Source organism: Gymnogyps californianus, chromosome 1 (genome assembly GCF_018139145.2).
Source record: "Gymnogyps californianus isolate 813 chromosome 1, ASM1813914v2, whole genome shotgun sequence".
Taxonomy (NCBI): Eukaryota; Metazoa; Chordata; class Aves; order Accipitriformes; family Cathartidae; genus Gymnogyps; species Gymnogyps californianus.
The window spans coordinates 85,711,286-85,730,543 of NC_059471.1; the positions used below are offsets into that span (position 1 = coordinate 85,711,286).

Below are 19,258 nucleotides of genomic sequence, written 5' to 3' on the forward strand. Positions count from 1 at the left end.
TAACTATATCTATGAAACAAATATATTTTAGTTCACAGACTTAATTATTGCTTTGGAAAAATGATACTATATTTAAATAATACATTGATAATAGTATATGCAAAAAGTATTGAAAGAAAAAGTTACTATGAAAAAAGTAAATTCATATTTATGCAATTCTTAAGTACTGACTTAATGCAAGGTTATTAGCATGTACTTTTGTACTACAGCTTGAACAAAAACTTACAGATTCAATTTTGATAATATAGTGTGATGCTGCAGTAATGCTGCAACTAGTGTCTGATCACTAATGCAGGTATTTCTGGTGATATTCATAATTCTAATAAATCTATGTTCTAGATATGTATAACCTATTTTCAAAACCACAGTGTGTCTATTTGAAAAATATGTAATGTCTGATTTTGATCCTTCCATTTTTAGTGAGTAATCTCTTAGTTGTATTAAAATCCAAAGTACCTTTTCAGGATGGGTACTACTTTTTTAAGGTCTAAGTGAAGACAAAGTGTTAACTGTAGTATTTTGTGTCTTTAATAACAGTATTCCAACCTTTTATTCTATTTCCTGTTTTTAAATATTGATCGCACTTGTGGCTCCCTACAGATAGAAATGTTCTCAAATCAAATAACAACTTAGCCAAGTTCTGGTGATGGTCTCATGTTACAACTAATACTACCTTGCAAGTATCACAAAACAACACCTTTCCAAACTGTAAAAAAAGTATGCTTTTTTTCCAGTCATACATAAAGTACAACTGTGTCTTCACTCTCTTGTTTCTGTAAAAGAGGTAGAGAGGAAGCAGACAACTGAAAAGATGGGATTTTTAGCAGAGCTCAGTATACATTGTTTGCTATTTCTCTGTTCAGTTCCATCTCCGCGTCCAGAGAGTACGTACATAGAAAACAATGTGTCAAACAGAGCCTCTGTGTTACCAGCAGACAGCAGCACGGTGGCAAACCACTCAAAGAGACAAACCACCTTTGATACCTGGTGAGTTGTTATTTACACAGATGTGTAGAGAATGGCAGGAAAAAAAGGGATTTTTAACAAGAGGGAAAAAACCCCATGTTTTTCTCAAAATTTGCGATTGTCTATACGTGCTTAGTTACTTCCTCTGACTATACTGACATAGCATTGCATGTTTTCTGTCCCCTTTTGAGCAACAAGAAATACTTCATTACACTATCACACTGAATGCATTAAAGATTATATACTTTTGTCCAGTCTTTCCTGATTTTTTTCCACTATTAATCTTCGGTTAAAGATAATACAAAGTGCTTGTGTGCATATAGTATGGATAGCAAGGCTGTAGCTTCATCTGTGGATTCCAGAAGCATGAAACGGAAAAAATATCAAAATGCATGTTTCCATATATAAAATAGGACTGTATTAATGAAGAATATAATATTCACCCTACAATGGGGACTGCTGCTCTTTTTGCTTACGCACCACAGAAGGAAATGAGTACGTTCTATGGGAAAATGGACTAAGCAACATCTTAATGGTGTATATTGATTTTAAAAGATTAAAAGCATCACATGGCTCCATTAACATAGAACAATTAACTATAATTATGCTAATAGAATCACAGCATATGCATAGCTTTGCAGGACTTAAAGGGAAATATCTTAATTTTGTTGCTCTGAGAGCTGTTCAGCTCTAAAATACTCTTAATCTTCTACTTTGTTCAATCACAATAAAGCATACTGAATAAAAATAAGCAAATGGAGCTTCAAAGGATTGGTGGGAGGAATGGACTGCATGCGTTCGCATGGTTCAACTATGCTTCGTACCACTATCTGAAATACTGCTCTCTGAAAGTGCGATAAAATCATGCTATCTAAAGAACTGTTTCAGTGGTTTGTTGACTTAATGTTTTTTCACATGAACAACCTGTGAATTATCTGCTTAAAAAAGAAAGGGGCGGGGAGGGGAAGGGAAACAACTGGTATTTCAGCTTGTGTTCAGGTTATATACCCATGTCAGTAATAGAAGATGTTTACTCCAGAACCCTTGTCACCTGCTCTGATTCACTAGAGTCTGCTTCCTGTCCTTCAGTAGCTCCACCTACATCCATTTTGTGGAAGTTAGCTGAGGAATCCGGTCATTTATGTAAAAAGGTGGTACTTATGTTGTGACTTATGTGGCTAAAGAAGGTATTTATTCCTACTGTTGAACCCTTTTACCTATTTTGTTGTCCTTCATATCTGAATCTTTCTATCTTGCATATAACGTAAGCCAACTGGAATCTTGTTTTGCTTTATATATCATTCAGCAATATATTACCTTTTATTATGTGGTCACTGCAAAGAAACATGTAATGTTATTTTAACTTTGAACTGAAATAATAGCATATGTTATTAGAGCTGGTTGGGAATTTTTTGACTAAGTATTTTTTTTTTGCTTACTATGCCAAATTATCGAAACCAAAACTTCTCAAAGGAACAGACTGATATCCACTAACCTTTTATTGGGAAGATTCTTCAGCTCCAGGATGGAATTGCCAGTCAAAACCAGAGATACGCTCAAAATAACAAATATTCTGGGGTCAGCATTATTTTTTGGAATGTGAGGAACTCGAGTGCAGGGCCTTTGTTCTTCGTTATTTAAACCAGAGGCTCGAACCAAGATCTTAGATCTGACAAGTGAACACCCTGAACCAGAAGTTAGAGGTTATTCTGGAGCACATTCTGTTTCCCTCAATATATTCTCTTGAAGCTGTTTCATCTTGTTGAAATAGTGAAAGGACCACAGAGATGCTGAATATGGCCTTGTGAATAAGGCCTTTCATTAACTTTGAGACAGTTAGATTTAAGTCCTTGCTCCAATTAATGTACTCAAATATTTTCACAAAGTGGAACAGCTCCTTTGAGAGAAGAACCCGCAGAAGAATAAGCATTTCTTCTTAGGAAATGGGAGGAATGGCAGTGCCCGCAACACCAAGTTACTGCTGTTTTGGCACGCGTTCCTCTTTCTCTTTGCTTTTCCTACTCCCTATTTTCCTGAAATGTTTCCTGCCCAGCTCTACATGTTAACTCTGTGCAAGTTGTCCTGGCGATGGTCTAATGTTGTTGCAAAATTGTTCTGTGCCATAAATGCAGCTTAATCAGATTCCTGAGTGATGTAGAGTCTATGTTCCTCTACTTAATTTTCTGTATAGAAGTTGTGTAAACGCTTATGAAAATGTTGAAAGCTCTAATGGAATGTGATTCTGCTTACATCAATTTTATGATGAAGTAAATATTTGATGTTTGACTGGTACATGACCATTCATCTCGAATTATGAGTGACATGTATTCCACCTGGACTTGCCACTACTGTAAAATATTGCTTCTCTCATACTATTGCTCTGTGTTGCCTTTCTTCTGTCAAAGATTTTGTGAATGTTTGCTAGACTGAATTGTCACAGATGTTCCCTTGTCTTTGTGTGCATTTCTTCACTCTGTCCCCACTGTCCTGCCTCTTTAAAATAAAGACGTTATAAACTCGACTTTTGTCATCAAGTTTTACTCTTAAATTACTAGATCATTTATGAACTTTAGACAACTTCATTTGAAAAAAGGCAAATTTCTCATCCTTCTAGAAAATCTTTTCTTTGCCAGAGTTTAATGTCCTGTAAATGACCTTGAACTTGCTCAATTTTTCCCTTTTGATACACGAGTAGATGTTTTATTCTCTTTCACTTTTACGAGTTTTGTCTTGAGCTGGGCAAAATCAGTAGGTATAGGCAAGATGCTTAACCTTGTTCTGCCAGTGTGCCAAAATGTTGACCTGAGTTATCTTTACCATCGTTATAGTTCTAAATATCTCTTTGGAATAAACTCCAACATGCAGTACTTTATCTCACATCATATTGGAAGTGTTTGCATTGATTGCTTGCAAGATATTTGGGGGCTTCTGGACAGCTTTGTTGTTTAGACCTTTTATGTCCATATAAATGTATTCATTCTATGACAAACAGCTTGTCATACCTTCCTGCAAAAATAATAAAAAGGGGAAATATATATAATATTTATTATTATTTTTATATGTATATAATATATATAAACACACACAAACTCTATCATTCAAGAAAAGAACAAAAAAAAGAACATCATACTCTTAGGAGTTTCAAAGGCTTACAATTATCTATCTACCATTAATTTTCAAGACTCCCAAACAATACAATATTCTGTAAACATGACATGACTGGCTATAATATCGCTGTAAGAATGTAGTCACACTTAATGTTCCTGAAACTAGGAGGTTACCAATATCTGAGCAAGCTAGTTTAAAGTTTGTTCAGCTGTGTCTGCAGTACAACTGTTGCTGCATTGTAAATACTTTCCAGTTAATTTACAGAATTCTTGAATTTGTAAAAAATATCAGGAAATTTCAAATTTGTAACTTGCAAGCTTAAAAATCACCGGTGTGTGTTACACTGGTTGAGGCTTTAGGAATCTGCTCTGCATAGCTTCAAGATGTTCACCTTCCTAATGGTATAGTTTTCCCTCTGACATTTCCTGCACAAGACACTTGCATATGCGTTGTCATCCAATATGTTTGCTTTATTCTTCTATTTGGCAACATCTGAGCCTCCCTAGTAGTCTCTTCTAGTAACCAGTGCCTCTTCTGTGACCCGTCCCCCGTCATCAGTGGTTTTGTTTTGTACTAAAAATTAGATGATGCAGTCTAATGTAATTTGCAAGGAAGCCTTCCAGAATTTGTAGTTATCAATATTCTGTCCAAAAAATAAGCCTAGTGAAGTATACGCTTTATAAGTTTATGAAACCAACCACTTCCAAATTTTTGTGGTTACTAATGTTGAACAATACCGGGGGGGGGGTGGGTGTAAAACATATGTGTGTGTGTGTATATATACATTTGTATGTATACTTTTTTTAGTGGTGCCATAACCTCAGGTGATCTAGTGGCTTTAGTGGCTTCTGGGTGGTATTCTGTATGTAAGATAGTAGATCTGGGGTTTATTCCAGTTAATAAATCCTTCTTTTCCACATGAAAAAAAAAAAAAAAATTTGCAGCTCCAAGCAAAGTTCAGATTTGATCTCTGATTTTTAAGCTTTCAATGCCAGGCTTTTAGACCAAGAAGTTTTACTATGGGCTTCAGCTTGTGGGATTGAGATTCTTAACTTAAGTAAACCATCTATTTGAGGTGCTTCATTAGTTTCTGACATTTTCTTGCCTTCGTTTATGGTAACTGCCAAGGGTTTTACTTTAAGCAAAACCAAAAGCTAACTTGGAGAATTAGTGTTTATTCATTTATCTTTGGAAGAAAACTTCAGACATTTCAGTAACTCCTCCATTAGACCAAAATCTTACTCATGTAATTGTGAGCGGTTCAGCAAAGGGAGTACTGTACTGGCAGTTAAAGAGGATTTCCAAGCCAGGCTGCCTGCTGAGATTAGGGTTGCTGAAGAATAACTGAAACAAGCAAGAGGAATTGCCTCCCAAAAAGAGCTGTCTGCAATATGAATCTGTCTATGGCAGCATGAATGCAGCATGCTTCCTATTTATTCTTTTTAGTTAATATTAAAGCACATCAGCTTGCTTGCCCCGTGCATGTTTGCTGCTACACCTCATTGTACCTGCATGAAGTTGGATACCTTTCCTGCCAGGGGCAATAAATGCTAGTGATAATCACAGAATTTCTGTTTGTACCTATGCCTATTCCAAGTGTCTCAGACCAGAATAACCAATGTGATCTACATTATATGTCCTAAGCATGCAAAAGGCACACAAAGATAAAATAACAAAGAACAGCATGTTTTGCCTTTGGTTTCTGCTTGAGGGTGAGCTCTCTGAGTGGGGGCTTTTCTCTAGGGCTAGTCTTACTTGCTAGTAGAAGAGACGCTGCGTAACAGATTCTGGTGTAACTGTTTGCTTTCAAGAGCTGAAGCTTTATGCAAAATCCCACGGTACTTGCAGTTATATTGTAAGAGTTAAGTGTTGAGTGACTATACCATACGGATTTTTTCTGATAATCCTAGTTTTTTCCTGTACTGTCCATTGTCTGAAAATCATCTTTTGGGATGCCTAAAATATCCTAGTGTTTCATCTCATCGATCAAAATGTTCTGCTCTATTTTTACTCAGTACAAAATCCTGGTGTTGAAGCTTCCTGCTATAATGCTATATATGTTCACTCTCTTCACATTATGAGCGTGTGTTTTGAAGCAGTTGCTTTTCAAGGTCAATGCTTTTTCAGACAACTGTACTGCAATATGAGTCATAGGAGTTAATGACATAAACCAATCAGTGTAAAACCACTGGCTTTTGGGTAAGCAGCAATTGAAAATGAGGGGAGTTCTCAGCCCCTTATTTTCCTCCTCTGTCTGGTCACTGTAGTCATAAAGAGGAAATGATGGGGCAGAATTTCACTTCTCTCCTCTCTGCTCATCTGCTGTAGGGAGCAATTTTCTCATCCAGGTTCACTGGGCCAAAGACAAGCGTCACACTTGAGTGAATCTCTGTCTAAAAGTATGGCAAAAATTGTCCCAAGCTTTATTCTGAAGATTAAGTTCACCTTTAAAACTACAGCATCTCCATTTTGGAATAGACTTTGGAACAGAAAAGCCATAGCAAGACACTGAAAAATTTTAAAGGACAACGTAGCGTAACCACATGGGGACTTCTTATGATCTGACACTGGTTCCTCAGCGGACAACATAGTCACTGGGTTGGTAGTTTGCACTGGGGCTGTGGTTTGGGGTATGTTTGCAGATGTGGATGCACAGTAGCTCCTTTGAGGAAAGGCTCAGAAGATTCTTAGCCCCATTCACAAGATTTTCAGAGTACAAGCAGGATACTTGGGGTGCATGCTTTCCTCCAACTTTTCTAACAAGTTAAGTAAAAATTTAGTAAATAATTCAGTGTTTTGTCTGTGTTAAGTCAGTCTCGTGAGTCACTGAATCTGTAAAGCTGTCAGCAGTCTTTACTCTTGGGCTTTCTCCTTGGTGCTTTAAGTGATTAATACAAGACTGCCTTACTGCTGTTACGCAGGGGTACCAAATACAGGGATGTGACAGAAACAGGAATCCTTAGCAATCCAGTATATTTAAAATAGGTGTTATAAATCTAATAATTATATAAAACTAGAGATTTTTCCTGTATTGTTGTAATTTTCACATTAAATCTATGTTGTTGTGCACCTGAATGTGTTTCCTAGATCTAGATGTAAGTTCCAAAAAATCTAAATTAGGAAAATTTCCACCATACTCTCTGCCTATGAATCTTTCCTCTAAGACCATTCTCTTACTCAACGATTGCACTTTATTACAGTGTTTAAACACTGCATGCATTTCTATTTAGAACCAGGTAGCATTTTGAGCTTTAGGGGGTTTTGTGTAGAAATTGAGAAACTGGTCAAACCACCTATCAGAGTGAAGATACTCTTATCGATAAGGAGGATGACTCCAGTGATTCCTACCCCAATTACGTGTTTCACATTTGCGTGGAAAAAAATGTCAGCTTGGCATGTAGTAGCAGCTGAATCACCAGCTGATAGCATAGCATTTAAAGCCAGAATTGGAAGCCAGCGATAACTATAGTAGACAGCTAAGTGTTGCTACATTACAGTTACTGCAAGAAAAGCTGTTCCTGTTTGTCATCCAGAGCCCTTAGAACTGTGGCTTTCCTTTAGGTTTTCCATCAAGACAATAGAATAATTTCATTTTTGTTTTCATACAACTTAAGAGCGAAAAGGGATTATTAAATCACCCAGTATGATTTTCTGTATGTTAGTTGCCATTAAATGTCATCTGTTCTCTGGGGTCCAGGCCCGGTAGCATACCTGACTAGTGTGTGTCTCCCAGAAGAGTATGAGGTCCTGATTTGAAATGTCAAAGATGGGAAATCCACTTCTTCACTAAGGAGTTTGTTCTGGCAGTTAATGATTCTTATTGTTAAAATCAGTGCCTTATTTCTAGTATGACTTCTTCGGCTTCATCGTCCACCCACTTGTTATGTCTTTGCCCTTTACTTTAAAGATCCTTCTAGTATTCTGTAATTTCTTCCCGGATAAGTACTTGTGCGCCGCAATCAAGGAAACTAAATATTGGGGCTGGTTTGGCTGTGTTTTTTAACATACTAAAGAGATTGAAATCTCTGACTCTTTTAATGTAAGCCGCTCTCTCTCTGAAATTATTTCTGTGACACTTTCCTGCACCATTTCCAATTTTCAAACTATTTTAAAGGGCACTAGAACGGCATTCAGTTGTGTCTCACCAATGTCCTACGTAAGCCATCTTTTTACCCCATATCAGTATTTTACATACATAGTTTACTGTGTATACTTAAAGTAACATGTTATTTATCAGCTGTAGTTAATTCAGCTGTGTAGACAAGTTAAAAGGTGGAAATTTGGTCTTCAGGCAAGTCACCTGTTCCACTTTCGGGTCATCTTTTTTTGCCAGCACTGTCTCACCCACGCATAACAAACTAACTGAAGTTTTTAAGTTGAAATGGACAACAGTAGATCCCCAGCTTCCCCGATGATAAATTTGGAACCATGTCAGCAAAGGTCAGGAAGTTCGATTGAAATTGGTTCTCTCTGGCGAACTTTACAACTCCTGGCTCTCCAGCAAGCAATGGATAAACTGGACCTGTGCTTTTATACCTCATCACCATTTGTATGTTCTCTCAGATACGATTTTCATTTTTCTAAAAGACCTTGTGTGTGATATTTTGGTTTGAATATTAAATTCTGGCTTAAAAAAAAAAAAAAGTCATGCATGCTTTCCTTTTCCCTAAATAACTATTCACTGGTTTGAGCTAATCATTTTACCCTAACACTGTGTTCCTCCTATCCCATTTAATAAGACTATTTATCCAGTATTTGTATAGTAACCCTTGAACCAATGAATGCTAAAACATTAAGAATCTTTTTGCTTTAATCAATAATTTGCATTCTTTGGCATCAGATCTCATTATTACACAGAATTTACATAATATCAAAATAAAATCTCTCTTACAATACCCTATTTCATGTTTAGGAAAAGTCCTGAAAACCTTAACAGTCACTCAGAACAGCTCAAGGAGAAAGAAAAGCAAGGTTTTTTCAGGGCAATAAAAAAGAAAAAGAAGAAATCTCAAACCGTAAGTATACAGTATTTCTAACAGAAAATATGTTTATCAGTTTTGAATTATACCATTTTAATATGCTAGATTAGTATAGTACCTTTGTATTATTTATGATCATGCCTGCCTGTATCTATTCGTTCTTTTATTTTCTCTTTTCACTAGATGAAAGTCAAATTCTTTTCCTGTTCAGGGTTTATTTATCTGCCTTTTCAAATATTTCTTCACCTACTAGTCCTGTGCATCTTTGTTTTCATTCAGACCCTTTGAGAGCCAGTTTTGATGCAAGTTTTAAGCTGATGTTGCGGCGAATTCTTTTGCAGGATATGGTGATACCATTCCAAGAATAGCAAATGCATTATTGTGTGTCCTCAGAGCTTGAATAGTTTCAGACACCCATTAGGAGGAGATCAAACTTATAAATGAGAATTCTTTCCAGTCTTTTTCATGGCAGTGTCTTGATAACAACCTCCGTCTTCTTGCTGCACCCCGTGGCTGGAATAAGGATGATGTGTCTTAACCATTCTTAACGTTTTATGTTTTGTTGGGGGAATGGATTGTGGCTTTTGTTATTCAGTATAAGCCTTTGGTGTCTTTTATACATTTTTACATTTTCATCTAGTTTTTGGGAGGGAGAAAGAACTTTCTTTTATCAGAGAGCAGTGGTATATTAACATTTCACAAAGTTTTATAATGAAAATCTCCCTAAGAACTGAAGTAACTTAAACATCGTCTCATCTCGTTCTCAAATGACAGTTCTGGAAACAGTAAAATATTTAAAATTTCGTTTACATAAAGTTGCAATGTTTCTGTAAGTGTAACTGCAGTTATATTTTTAAAGGTTCTCAGAATGGAGTAAATCACGCTCACTCCTGGCGAAGGGGAGTAACTAAATCAAAATATCTACTGTCACAGAGTGAGGTGGCATGACTCTGGGTGTTGGTGAAGGGCTGATCTGTTGAAAATTGGGGGAGAGGAGTGATTATCAGGCGCTTTTTTATTTATTTTTTTTTATTTTCTTTGAACTGTATGGAACATGTGCATGTGTGTGTTAACTAGCACTCAGAAATGCACTTCGCCTTCCTGCTGGGCAGGTTTTAGAGCAGTGGTATCTACCTCTCCTTCTGAACTTGTTCGTCCTGATACCTGTACGCAGTTCAAATATGATCATTTGCATTACACAACTGAACAAAATGTCTGGATTATAACTCTGGGATTATTTGATCAAAATGTCCATGAAAGAATAGCACACCTAAGGCCATTGGTTCCAGTGATGCATTTTCAAAAAAAAAAAAAAAAAAAAAAGGTGTTAAATTTGCGTTGTTCTGGTCTACTCTGATTCCAGCCATTCAGACGTGGTGGCAAGGAACACTTTAAAAGCCCAGCTGATAGATGGTATATCAACTACTTTCAGGTTAAACTGTGTGAAGGAAATATAGACTGGATTGTGTTGCATCTCAAAATCCGGCACTTTCCAAAACATCTAAATCACAAGTACCTTGATCTATAGCTACCAAAAACATGACTGATTACAAGACAGGACAGATTTAGACATAATCCTTACTCCTGTTTCTTCTCACTCTTAAGAAGAGGGGTAGAGGGGGAGGGGGAGGAGAGAGAGGTTTTGCATAAGGGAAAATTACATTGGCTAGTTAGAGCTAGTAGCTCAGAGAAAGATGAATAAATTAGTGAAATAAGATAGTGATAAAACTCTTGCATCCTCAGCTAGAAACTTGCTGACATCAAACTTGATTTTTTGGACCCAACCAGGGACTGAAAAACCTCTTTTCATTTCTATTTACAGCTGTTTAACAGGACAGTATCTAGGGACAGACTGTACCCACCCATGTGTGTACAGGTGTCTGGTTCAGACACTGTTCTTTGTTCTTCTTCATCTGTTAGCTGAGGACATCTACCTAACAAACATTGGGATGTTCATTAGGATCGTCCAGGACAAACAAAAATTACTACCTTCAGTTCAGCACCAAGTTTGACTTCAGTAGTAAAAGCTGTTAACAGCACCGTAATACTAGCTTTTCAACTACATGAATAATGTTTTCTATGAATTCATATTAAAAATCTAACAGATAGCTTGTGACTACCCAAGTTTTTTTCTGAGGCTTTTAATTCTTACAGAGTCCTAGAAGTATGAAATTCCACTTATTTACTCTGATAGAGACTTTCTGCAGCAAATAACAAACTGGACCTGAGAACTCAACGCTGAGAAGCACATCATAGCTAGCTACTAGTTACTTCTGATATCCTTTGGCAAGTCTCATTTTGCTGGTGATTGTCATAAGAATCATTAAAGATACATGAAATTGGATTGAAGACATCTTCTTAATAATGTCATTCTCAAAATCTCTAATAGCCCAGAACTGATCCCAATTCCTGACACTTCCTCCTGCAGAGTTGTTCCCATGAATCATTCTCCCTAGAGTTCTCCAGGTGCAGTTCCTCATGGGATAATAATTGTTACTCCCTGCTACAGGAATTCTTTGCAATACATTCTCCTTTTCATCTTGTTTGGAGTCTTTTAGTAACGTAGCTAAAGGTTTTGGGGATTGCTAAAGTCACAGTTTTTTCTGTCATCTGCCACCAAACAATTTGATATCTATGAGGGTTGTGCACAGTGTCAATAGGCACTATCTTCAGAGGAGCCTGAGTTTTGCAGATTTTGGCACATATTGCAAGCTATGAGTCTGAAGAAATTATCTACTTTGGAGAAAACAGTTGCAGGTGAGCATTTCTCCTAGCGATGCTTTGATTCCTTTTTAATGTACTGAACTTGAAACAGGAAATTCTTCTGACCAGAAAGTTCCTAAACAAGCTATGCTAATTAGTGACTCTCTTTCATTAACTTGGATGGAATCTAGAAGCTGACAAAGCTGTTTGAAAACCCTTGCTGTTGGTAGTGCATCCATCGTTCTCTTTAGTCATATAATTATATTATAAAGTTTTCTTTCGGTAGGCAGAATAATGCTAGACACAGCATATGTGTCCTATGCTTGTTTGTACCTGAGTGCGGCAGAAATAGTCCCCTTCATAATTTTAATACTTGATAGTTCTGTTTGATGTTTGTGCGTCCATTGGTATGCTCTTTGGTTGTGTTACAGAAATTAAAATAAAACAGCTAGTGCCCTTGCAGTTATACATGAAGTTGTTGACGGCATATTTTTGTCAGAACTGAAATAATTCATCTTGGAGCCCTAGCTCTTTTTACAAGTTAAAAATAGAATACCTTTATTTCTTCTAGAGGTAGCTATCAACTGCTCATTCTGAAACCGATTGCTATTATCATTAGTGTATCTTTGATATTTTATTTATGTAAAAATAAGAAACATCATACTGCTTTAGGTCATTATCATAAGTAACAAATGATTGCCAGAATTACAGGATTTGATCCAAAGCTCAGTAAAGTGAACAAGACCTACCAGTTGTTTCCAAAAGGCTTTGAAACCCACTCTGCATTCCTAATGAACATGGATATAAGAATAAGTGTACTGATCTCTTTTTACATGCTTTGTATGCATTGAGTTCCTTGAATTTGTTCCATATGCTTTTTTTCGTTCAATCACTATTGTAATTTCCCAAAGCAAATTATAGGATTGATACAATATATTGTTGGAATTTAAAAAAAAAAGAAAAAGAAAAAGAAAATTAATATAGTAAGGACAGATCTCTTGAATTGAAATACTATGCATTTAGTTTTTGTATCTTATATTGCAGACAGACTCAACCAACGGGGAGAATCCAAGCATCAAGAAATCCCTCTTTCCTCTTTTTAATTCAAAGAATAATTTAAAGCATAGTTCTTCTTTGAAAAAGCTTCCTGTAGTCACTCTACCCATGGTATTAATTTTTAAGTACAGTAGCACTGTAAAATGCTCCAGTAAACTTGTTTTACTGACTACAGCAGCATGTGTTTTATTTTCATGGGATCACTTTCTCTTCATGCCAGTTAAGTATCTTGGGCCAGTTCGATAAATTTAAGTAAAAATGGCAGTTCTGTTGAAATAGATTGTGCCTAAAAAAATTTTTTTTAGTATTTGATATACTGAAAATATAACATACGCAGTTCCAGAGAGAATGAGCCCTGGGACTAAGACTAAAGGAGGAAAATAGTTGTGAAATTGTATATGTTTAAAATTAAACTGTCTCATTCTGTTTCAATCAGGAAAAAAATTAAACCTGGTATGTTTTATAGCTATATTGGAAATACATTCTTTTAATGCGAAGTGCTCCCTTATATATAAATTTAATTAATCAAATATTAACAACAGATTATCTGAAAACTAAATTTTAGCTCATGCCTCTGCTGCATTTTTGTTTGTCCTGATTGTTCATCATAAAAGACAGCTTGAATTAAAAATAGGTTACATTTTAACTGTCCTTTTTTTGCTTAGAATTCTTGAAATGAGATAAAACTCTCTATATAAGTTTGAAATCATTCTTCTGCCATAAATTTTGTTGGATTTTCAGCTTGGGGGGCAGGGGGAGAAGTGTCTTAATTTTTGCTTTAGTTTGGGATATTTGTGGAGGAGGAGAAAGATGGGGAAAGGAAAAGCTCTTGGGTTTGTGATGGCAAAATCAGCCAGACATCGGTTTAGAGAGATTTTGGTCTGCTTCACTCAGGAACAAATTTATAGAACTGATCCATGGTCTTAACTGCAGTATGGAATGCTTTTTAAATGAAGATGAGGCTCAACAATTTTTTAATTTTTTTTATTTTTTGAAGCCTTGTTTAACTGCTCTCTCTTACAGCAAATAACACTAACAGCATGCGAATGCTTTAAGGGCTAAGGGTATAGCAAATCTGCATGATATCCACATGCTCTTACTATGGGGAGAAATATTGAAAGGTCATTGCAATCTGCTGCAGTAATGGGCTTCACTTGTGTTCTGTAATTAACTGATTAAAATGATTTACAGCTATTAAAAATATATTAGGAGACCAGTATTTAATATTTTGTTGCAGATGCCTAGCAGTGATGGTCAGGATCTCTTGGCATTACAGAAAGCCATTCATTCTTCTAATCACCAGAGCAGCAGGCAGAAGGACTGGCATCCTGAGAAGATGACAGAAATCCAGCCTCATGTAAGTGGCATTATCAATTCCCTGTATTTTAACATCACTGAGGTATCTTGACAGCTTTTTCTCTGGTGAATAGAAAAATTGCGTTTGATGTTATTTCCCAACCTTCCTATTCCCTGCTCATTGAATGTAAAAAATGACGTGCCTGCAGTCCTGCGTAATTCTTTGAAAATCTAGACATGAATGACAAGGAAAAGAAGAGACTCTAAATGTCCCTGTGTCAGTCTTTGAGCGTTTCGAAATATTGCTTATGTTTTTGTAGGAGAGGCAAGCAATGTTTCAGTGCATGTCTATGGTAGCTATGCAGTGCTGTAGAAAAGCCCTCAAGTTAGCTCTGCAAGGAGTGGTGAATCCTGAGGGCACGCTGCTGCTTGACACAGTTTGGTACTTGATGGGGTCACCAGAGCATCGTGACCACGTTACGGTGCAGCTGTGCCTCAGCTGGCGCAGACTGGGGTTTAAGCAGGCTACATTACTGGAGCGTAGCACTGCACTAATGCAACTTTATTTTCTCCAGTTCTAAAACCAGCTTGGGGGGCAGGGTTTGGGAGGGAGCTCCAGTGCCATGCTCTGTTGCCGTTACAACATTGAAAACTGAAGAAGAGGGTTCGTTGCAGCTGCTGTGTTTGAAGAAGCAAATTGCTCTGTGAGCTGTGGAATTTAATGAGTCTGTTTTCATGCCACTTTGTGTGCTCAGGCTTCCCCAGGCTCTTGCTACCCATTTCAGTAAGCCCATGTCTCCATTTTCCTTCAACCTGCTCACCAGTTAAAGAAGCTGTGAGGGACTAGAGCAGCTTATCACCCAGCTGCCAGCAAACAAAATATCTAACTGCTGAGTTCTGCCAGCCCTTATTTCAGTGCAGATGATTACTCAAGACTCTCTCTAACCCCTAACTGATGTTCACAGAATTTTTAGGAACTTTGTATTTCTGATACCTGTGCCTCATAAAACGTGGCTGAGGTTCTAAAGTTAATAGCAGGAGTAGTGAGAGATGGGCAGCTAATGCAATTGTCTATACTTCCATTTTCATAGGAAACAAGGTTAAAATAATTGATGGGAACAGTGGTTTTTTTCTGATGTAGAAAAGGTTCTATCTTTTCAGGTAGCTAATAGATTGAATCATAATGAGAGACATTTTCTCAGGTGTGTAGTCATAGCTTGGAATGAAATATTCCAAATGAATACAAATTAAAAGTGAAGGAGTCCTGTGAAGTTCAAGATGTTCAATTTAGGATATGACAGTTTTGTTATAGGAAGCCTGATATGATGGAGAGCAGAAGGTCAAGTGCTTTTCCCTGTGTCTTTCAGAGCCAGCCATTAAAATCCCTTCGAAAGCTCTTACACCTCTCCTCTTCAAATCATCCTGTCCCTGCTGAGCCTCGCTTCCAGCCCTTACCAAGTCAGCCAGCCAAAGCTTCTTTTTCTGAAGTGCGAATTCACCCCATGAGTCAGAGCTCCAGCAGCGGCAGCAGCAACGTTCGGCAAGAGCCTCAGCCGAAAAGCAGGCCGACGCTGCAGATACCAAGCCAGCTGGAACCTACCTGGCACGTCTCCCCGGTAAACAGGAGCGCGAGCGATGGGCCTCCCTACTCCGATCAGCTGCCTTCCAAGAGCGGACAGAACGGGCACACGTATAACCGAACAAACCGATCGCGAATGCCAAATCTGAATGATTTAAAAGAGACGGCCTTGTAATTGCACTCCAGAAAATAGGCCCGTTCAGGTGGAGATCAGCGTAGGGGAGTGGTGGTGGTTCTGGTGATGGTAAGACTGCATTTTCAGCTTCATAAAGGTGTGCAATATGTACATGTGGAGCTATGCTGTTTGGCACCACAGTGAGAGTCAGGGATTATACAGTAAAACAAGTTGAATTATGAATTACCAGTCATCAGAAATGTTGCTGAATGCCAGGCAGAGTGTGCCGGTCAGGGAGAAAAATGCATTGCCGTTTTCTCTCATTTACATTCCAGCTTAGTGCACATCTCTGTCTGAAAGCTGGGAGACTTCTGGTATGTATTGGCACTTATAAGGGTGAAAACATTCATGTCTAGACCTGTGCCCTTACTACATTTTTTGCTGCCTAGTTAAAACAGTGGGGTTTATGTGATAAAAGTGTATCCCTGTTAAGGGTTTAAAGTTAAATTGTATGTCTTAAATTTGTTTTTTAAACTTCCATATTTGATAGGATTTGTAATATTTATTTATGATGACCTAATATCGTACTGTTATAATCATATCTTTTATGTTATAATGTAAAGTTATTTTGAGCTGTTTGAAACATTGTGAAGCAGTGCAACAGCTACAGTAGTTTCTATAAAAAACTAACAGTAACATTTATATATTGCATCAGGAGTATTTTATTCTATATATAAATATATATATAAATGGAAAAATAACTGTCTGTTTTTTAAATATACTCATTTAAAAGAAAAGTATTGTTATGACACTATCTGCCATATTTTTATACATTTGTGATATAAAGTGCAGTATTATACTTCTAATAAAAGGAAGTTGAATGTGGATATAAACGTGACTGTAACAGTATGAATCTTGCTCAGCTATGAGAGCCCAGTATTATAGGCATTATTGGTAACAAACAAAAGACAACATTCAATTCCAAGCTTTATTATGGGCTATTTTGTTGGAAGTATTGGCTAAACGTAAGAGACTGCAGAACTGTACAGTAATCTAAATGTGGTATGTTCTCCCCTGTGTCCTTAGCTTTCCTAGTAATATTAATGGGATTTCTGCATCTGCATCAAGAGCACAGAGCCCCAGTACCAAATTTTTCTTTCCTCTAAAGAGATAAAGTGCCCCATGACTACAAGCTAAAGCAGGTGCTCTTCCACTTAATAGCAGGGGTGAAAACCAAAGAAACATAGCATGAATTGCAAGTGAAATGCCAAACTTTAACACTTACGCATAGCATGGCACTGCAGATCATGGTATAAGCTTTTATGCATATGTGTATTTTACATCTTGTTTAGCAATCTATTAAGTAATAAGATAAACACTGTATTTAAATTTAAACTACTCTTGCACTTTTTATTATATTTCAGGATGTATTTAAAGCTACAAATCTGATACGCGGATATTGAGGGAGAAGGTTGCCATGCAGCTTAATTTCTCCTCAGGTCTTACTATCCGAATATTCCCGTACACAGTTCAGTTACCAGTCTCAGCAAAATACTAGATCTTGGGTTCCAGTCTCCTGTACAACATTGTTAAAACTGCCTTTACGTTGGTGAATGTCGAGTGTAGCAAATACACAACCTGCTTCCTCTATTGCTACCAGTAAATTAAATCAAAGGTGAGCCACTAGGAGTCAAAAGAGTTATGCCAGTCTAAACTTTGTGCAATAAGAGGAGAGTCAGGCCTGTAGTGTCAGAACAATACAATCTTTCCTTTTTAAACACATTAGTTCAACTCCCTCATTACTCTGCAGCGTAGTTCATTTTCTAGATGCTGTCCTCATAAGACACTTGTACTTGCAAATACGTTGTCTTTTCCAAAAAGAGATTAACCTGAATGTAAATTCAATGATTTAGCCATAGATGTAGTTAACAGAAGCAGCCAGGCAGTAAGAGCTGAACTTCCTACTTGGATAACAATGCAAACTGGACATGCTGTTCAGTACCTCTCGAGCCATACCAAAGTTCTAACAACGGCAGATTCGGCACCACTGTTCTAAAAATCTGTGTCAGAAAGTACAATATGGAAGGATGTTACATCAGGTTTGTCCAGGGCTAAAAGTCAGTCTTGTACATTGGAAAAATTACAAAATAAGAATTCTTTCTTTGCCAATTGCCTGCAAGAAATGTGCATGTGATTTTCTATAGATATATATGATATATGATATCTAGATATATATGATATATACTGTGTTGATATATCATATATATAGCATATATAAATACAGTAGACATGAAAGGGTATTCAGTTTTTGATAAGTTCAGCGGGCATCCAGGAAAGACATTGTGATATTTACTAGTCGTCGCAATCAGAGTTTAGCAGCATATTTCAGCAATCTCTTTTGGATTCACCAGTTGGTCACAACTAGGTTAGTCCTGTTAGTCCTGCTTTGAAGTGGGCTGATGCCACTGGAATCCCTCACAAAAGCAGTGTCCGGGCGTGGGGCTCGAAGCAGTACGGTTTGAATGTCTCCGAGGGAGCGTTCAGACTAGACTCCTGTACTTTGTGGATATGTATGCTTTTACCTCTGCAGGACTTTTAGCTTGCTGGTAAGAGCTTCATGCTGGGGATGATGGTGCTGGGCTGTATGTGGCTGTTCTGATTTCTAGCAAGGAAAAATGTTTCCAAAGGATTTTTTTTCTCAGTACCCATTAAGTTAAATCAGGGTAATCTCTGACTGTACATATAGCTGTTTAAAGTAGTTAGCAAAGCTTCAAGGGTGACCCAAGGAATGTTCGAGTATTTGGTGGCCCATATTTACAGAAAGTTCTTTCTACTTCATACTGCATTTTCTTCTCGAATTCAACAAACCGTAGTAGATTTCAGTTGAATACTGAATTGTGTTGAATGTGTGTAGTATTTTCTTCCTTCTGTCAGAAAGAAATTCCAGCAGCTCGGCAAGCTGGTGCTGGGATAAATTGTGTATTTTTAACCTGGTCTAACTTCCCAATATTTAGAATATTGCTAATGTAATTTTGCTGAGGCTTCCAAAGGAGTCTTATTATAGTGACTGAGATTTGCTGGCTCAATAAAGGGGAAGAGAATTACAGAGCAAACGATTTTGTAAGTGTGAGCTTTCCTCTTCACTGGTCTGTGAGTCTTGTGCTACATGTTCTATAGATTTACTTAGTATAAAGCATCTTAGTTAAAATGCATTTTATTCTTTGGCAATCTGTTTTGCCTTATGGCATCATTAATGATGTGAATAGAAAAGAAACTAAGTTTCAGAAATGAATTACAGTCATTTTGCAGAACTCAAGCTGCCTAAACTTGTCTATATGTTTTTACTATAGCTCTTGAGCTCTTTTTAACTGAAAAAGAAGCACCTTAAGCTCATCTTAACTGAAATTGTATATGTGTTTAAGCTGTCCTTTTAAACTGCCGTGTAAATGTATTAAC

The 19,258-nt window shown here is 37.1% G+C and overlaps 1 protein-coding gene across 1 annotated transcript in view; it reads left to right on the forward strand.

Annotated features, from left to right (window-relative positions):
- Positions 1 to 15,897, forward strand: part of CDKL5 (cyclin dependent kinase like 5) — a 133,770-nt gene extending 117,873 nt beyond the window's left edge. The window contains exons 15-18 of the mRNA XM_050899380.1: positions 864 to 987; positions 8,987 to 9,089; positions 14,050 to 14,169; positions 15,476 to 15,897. Of these exons, the coding sequence (XP_050755337.1) occupies positions 864 to 987; positions 8,987 to 9,089; positions 14,050 to 14,169; positions 15,476 to 15,862 (734 nt within the window). The 3' untranslated portion in view covers positions 15,863 to 15,897. The remainder of the gene's footprint in view (positions 1 to 863; positions 988 to 8,986; positions 9,090 to 14,049; positions 14,170 to 15,475) is intronic.
- The last annotated feature ends 3,361 nt before the right edge of the window (positions 15,898 to 19,258 follow it).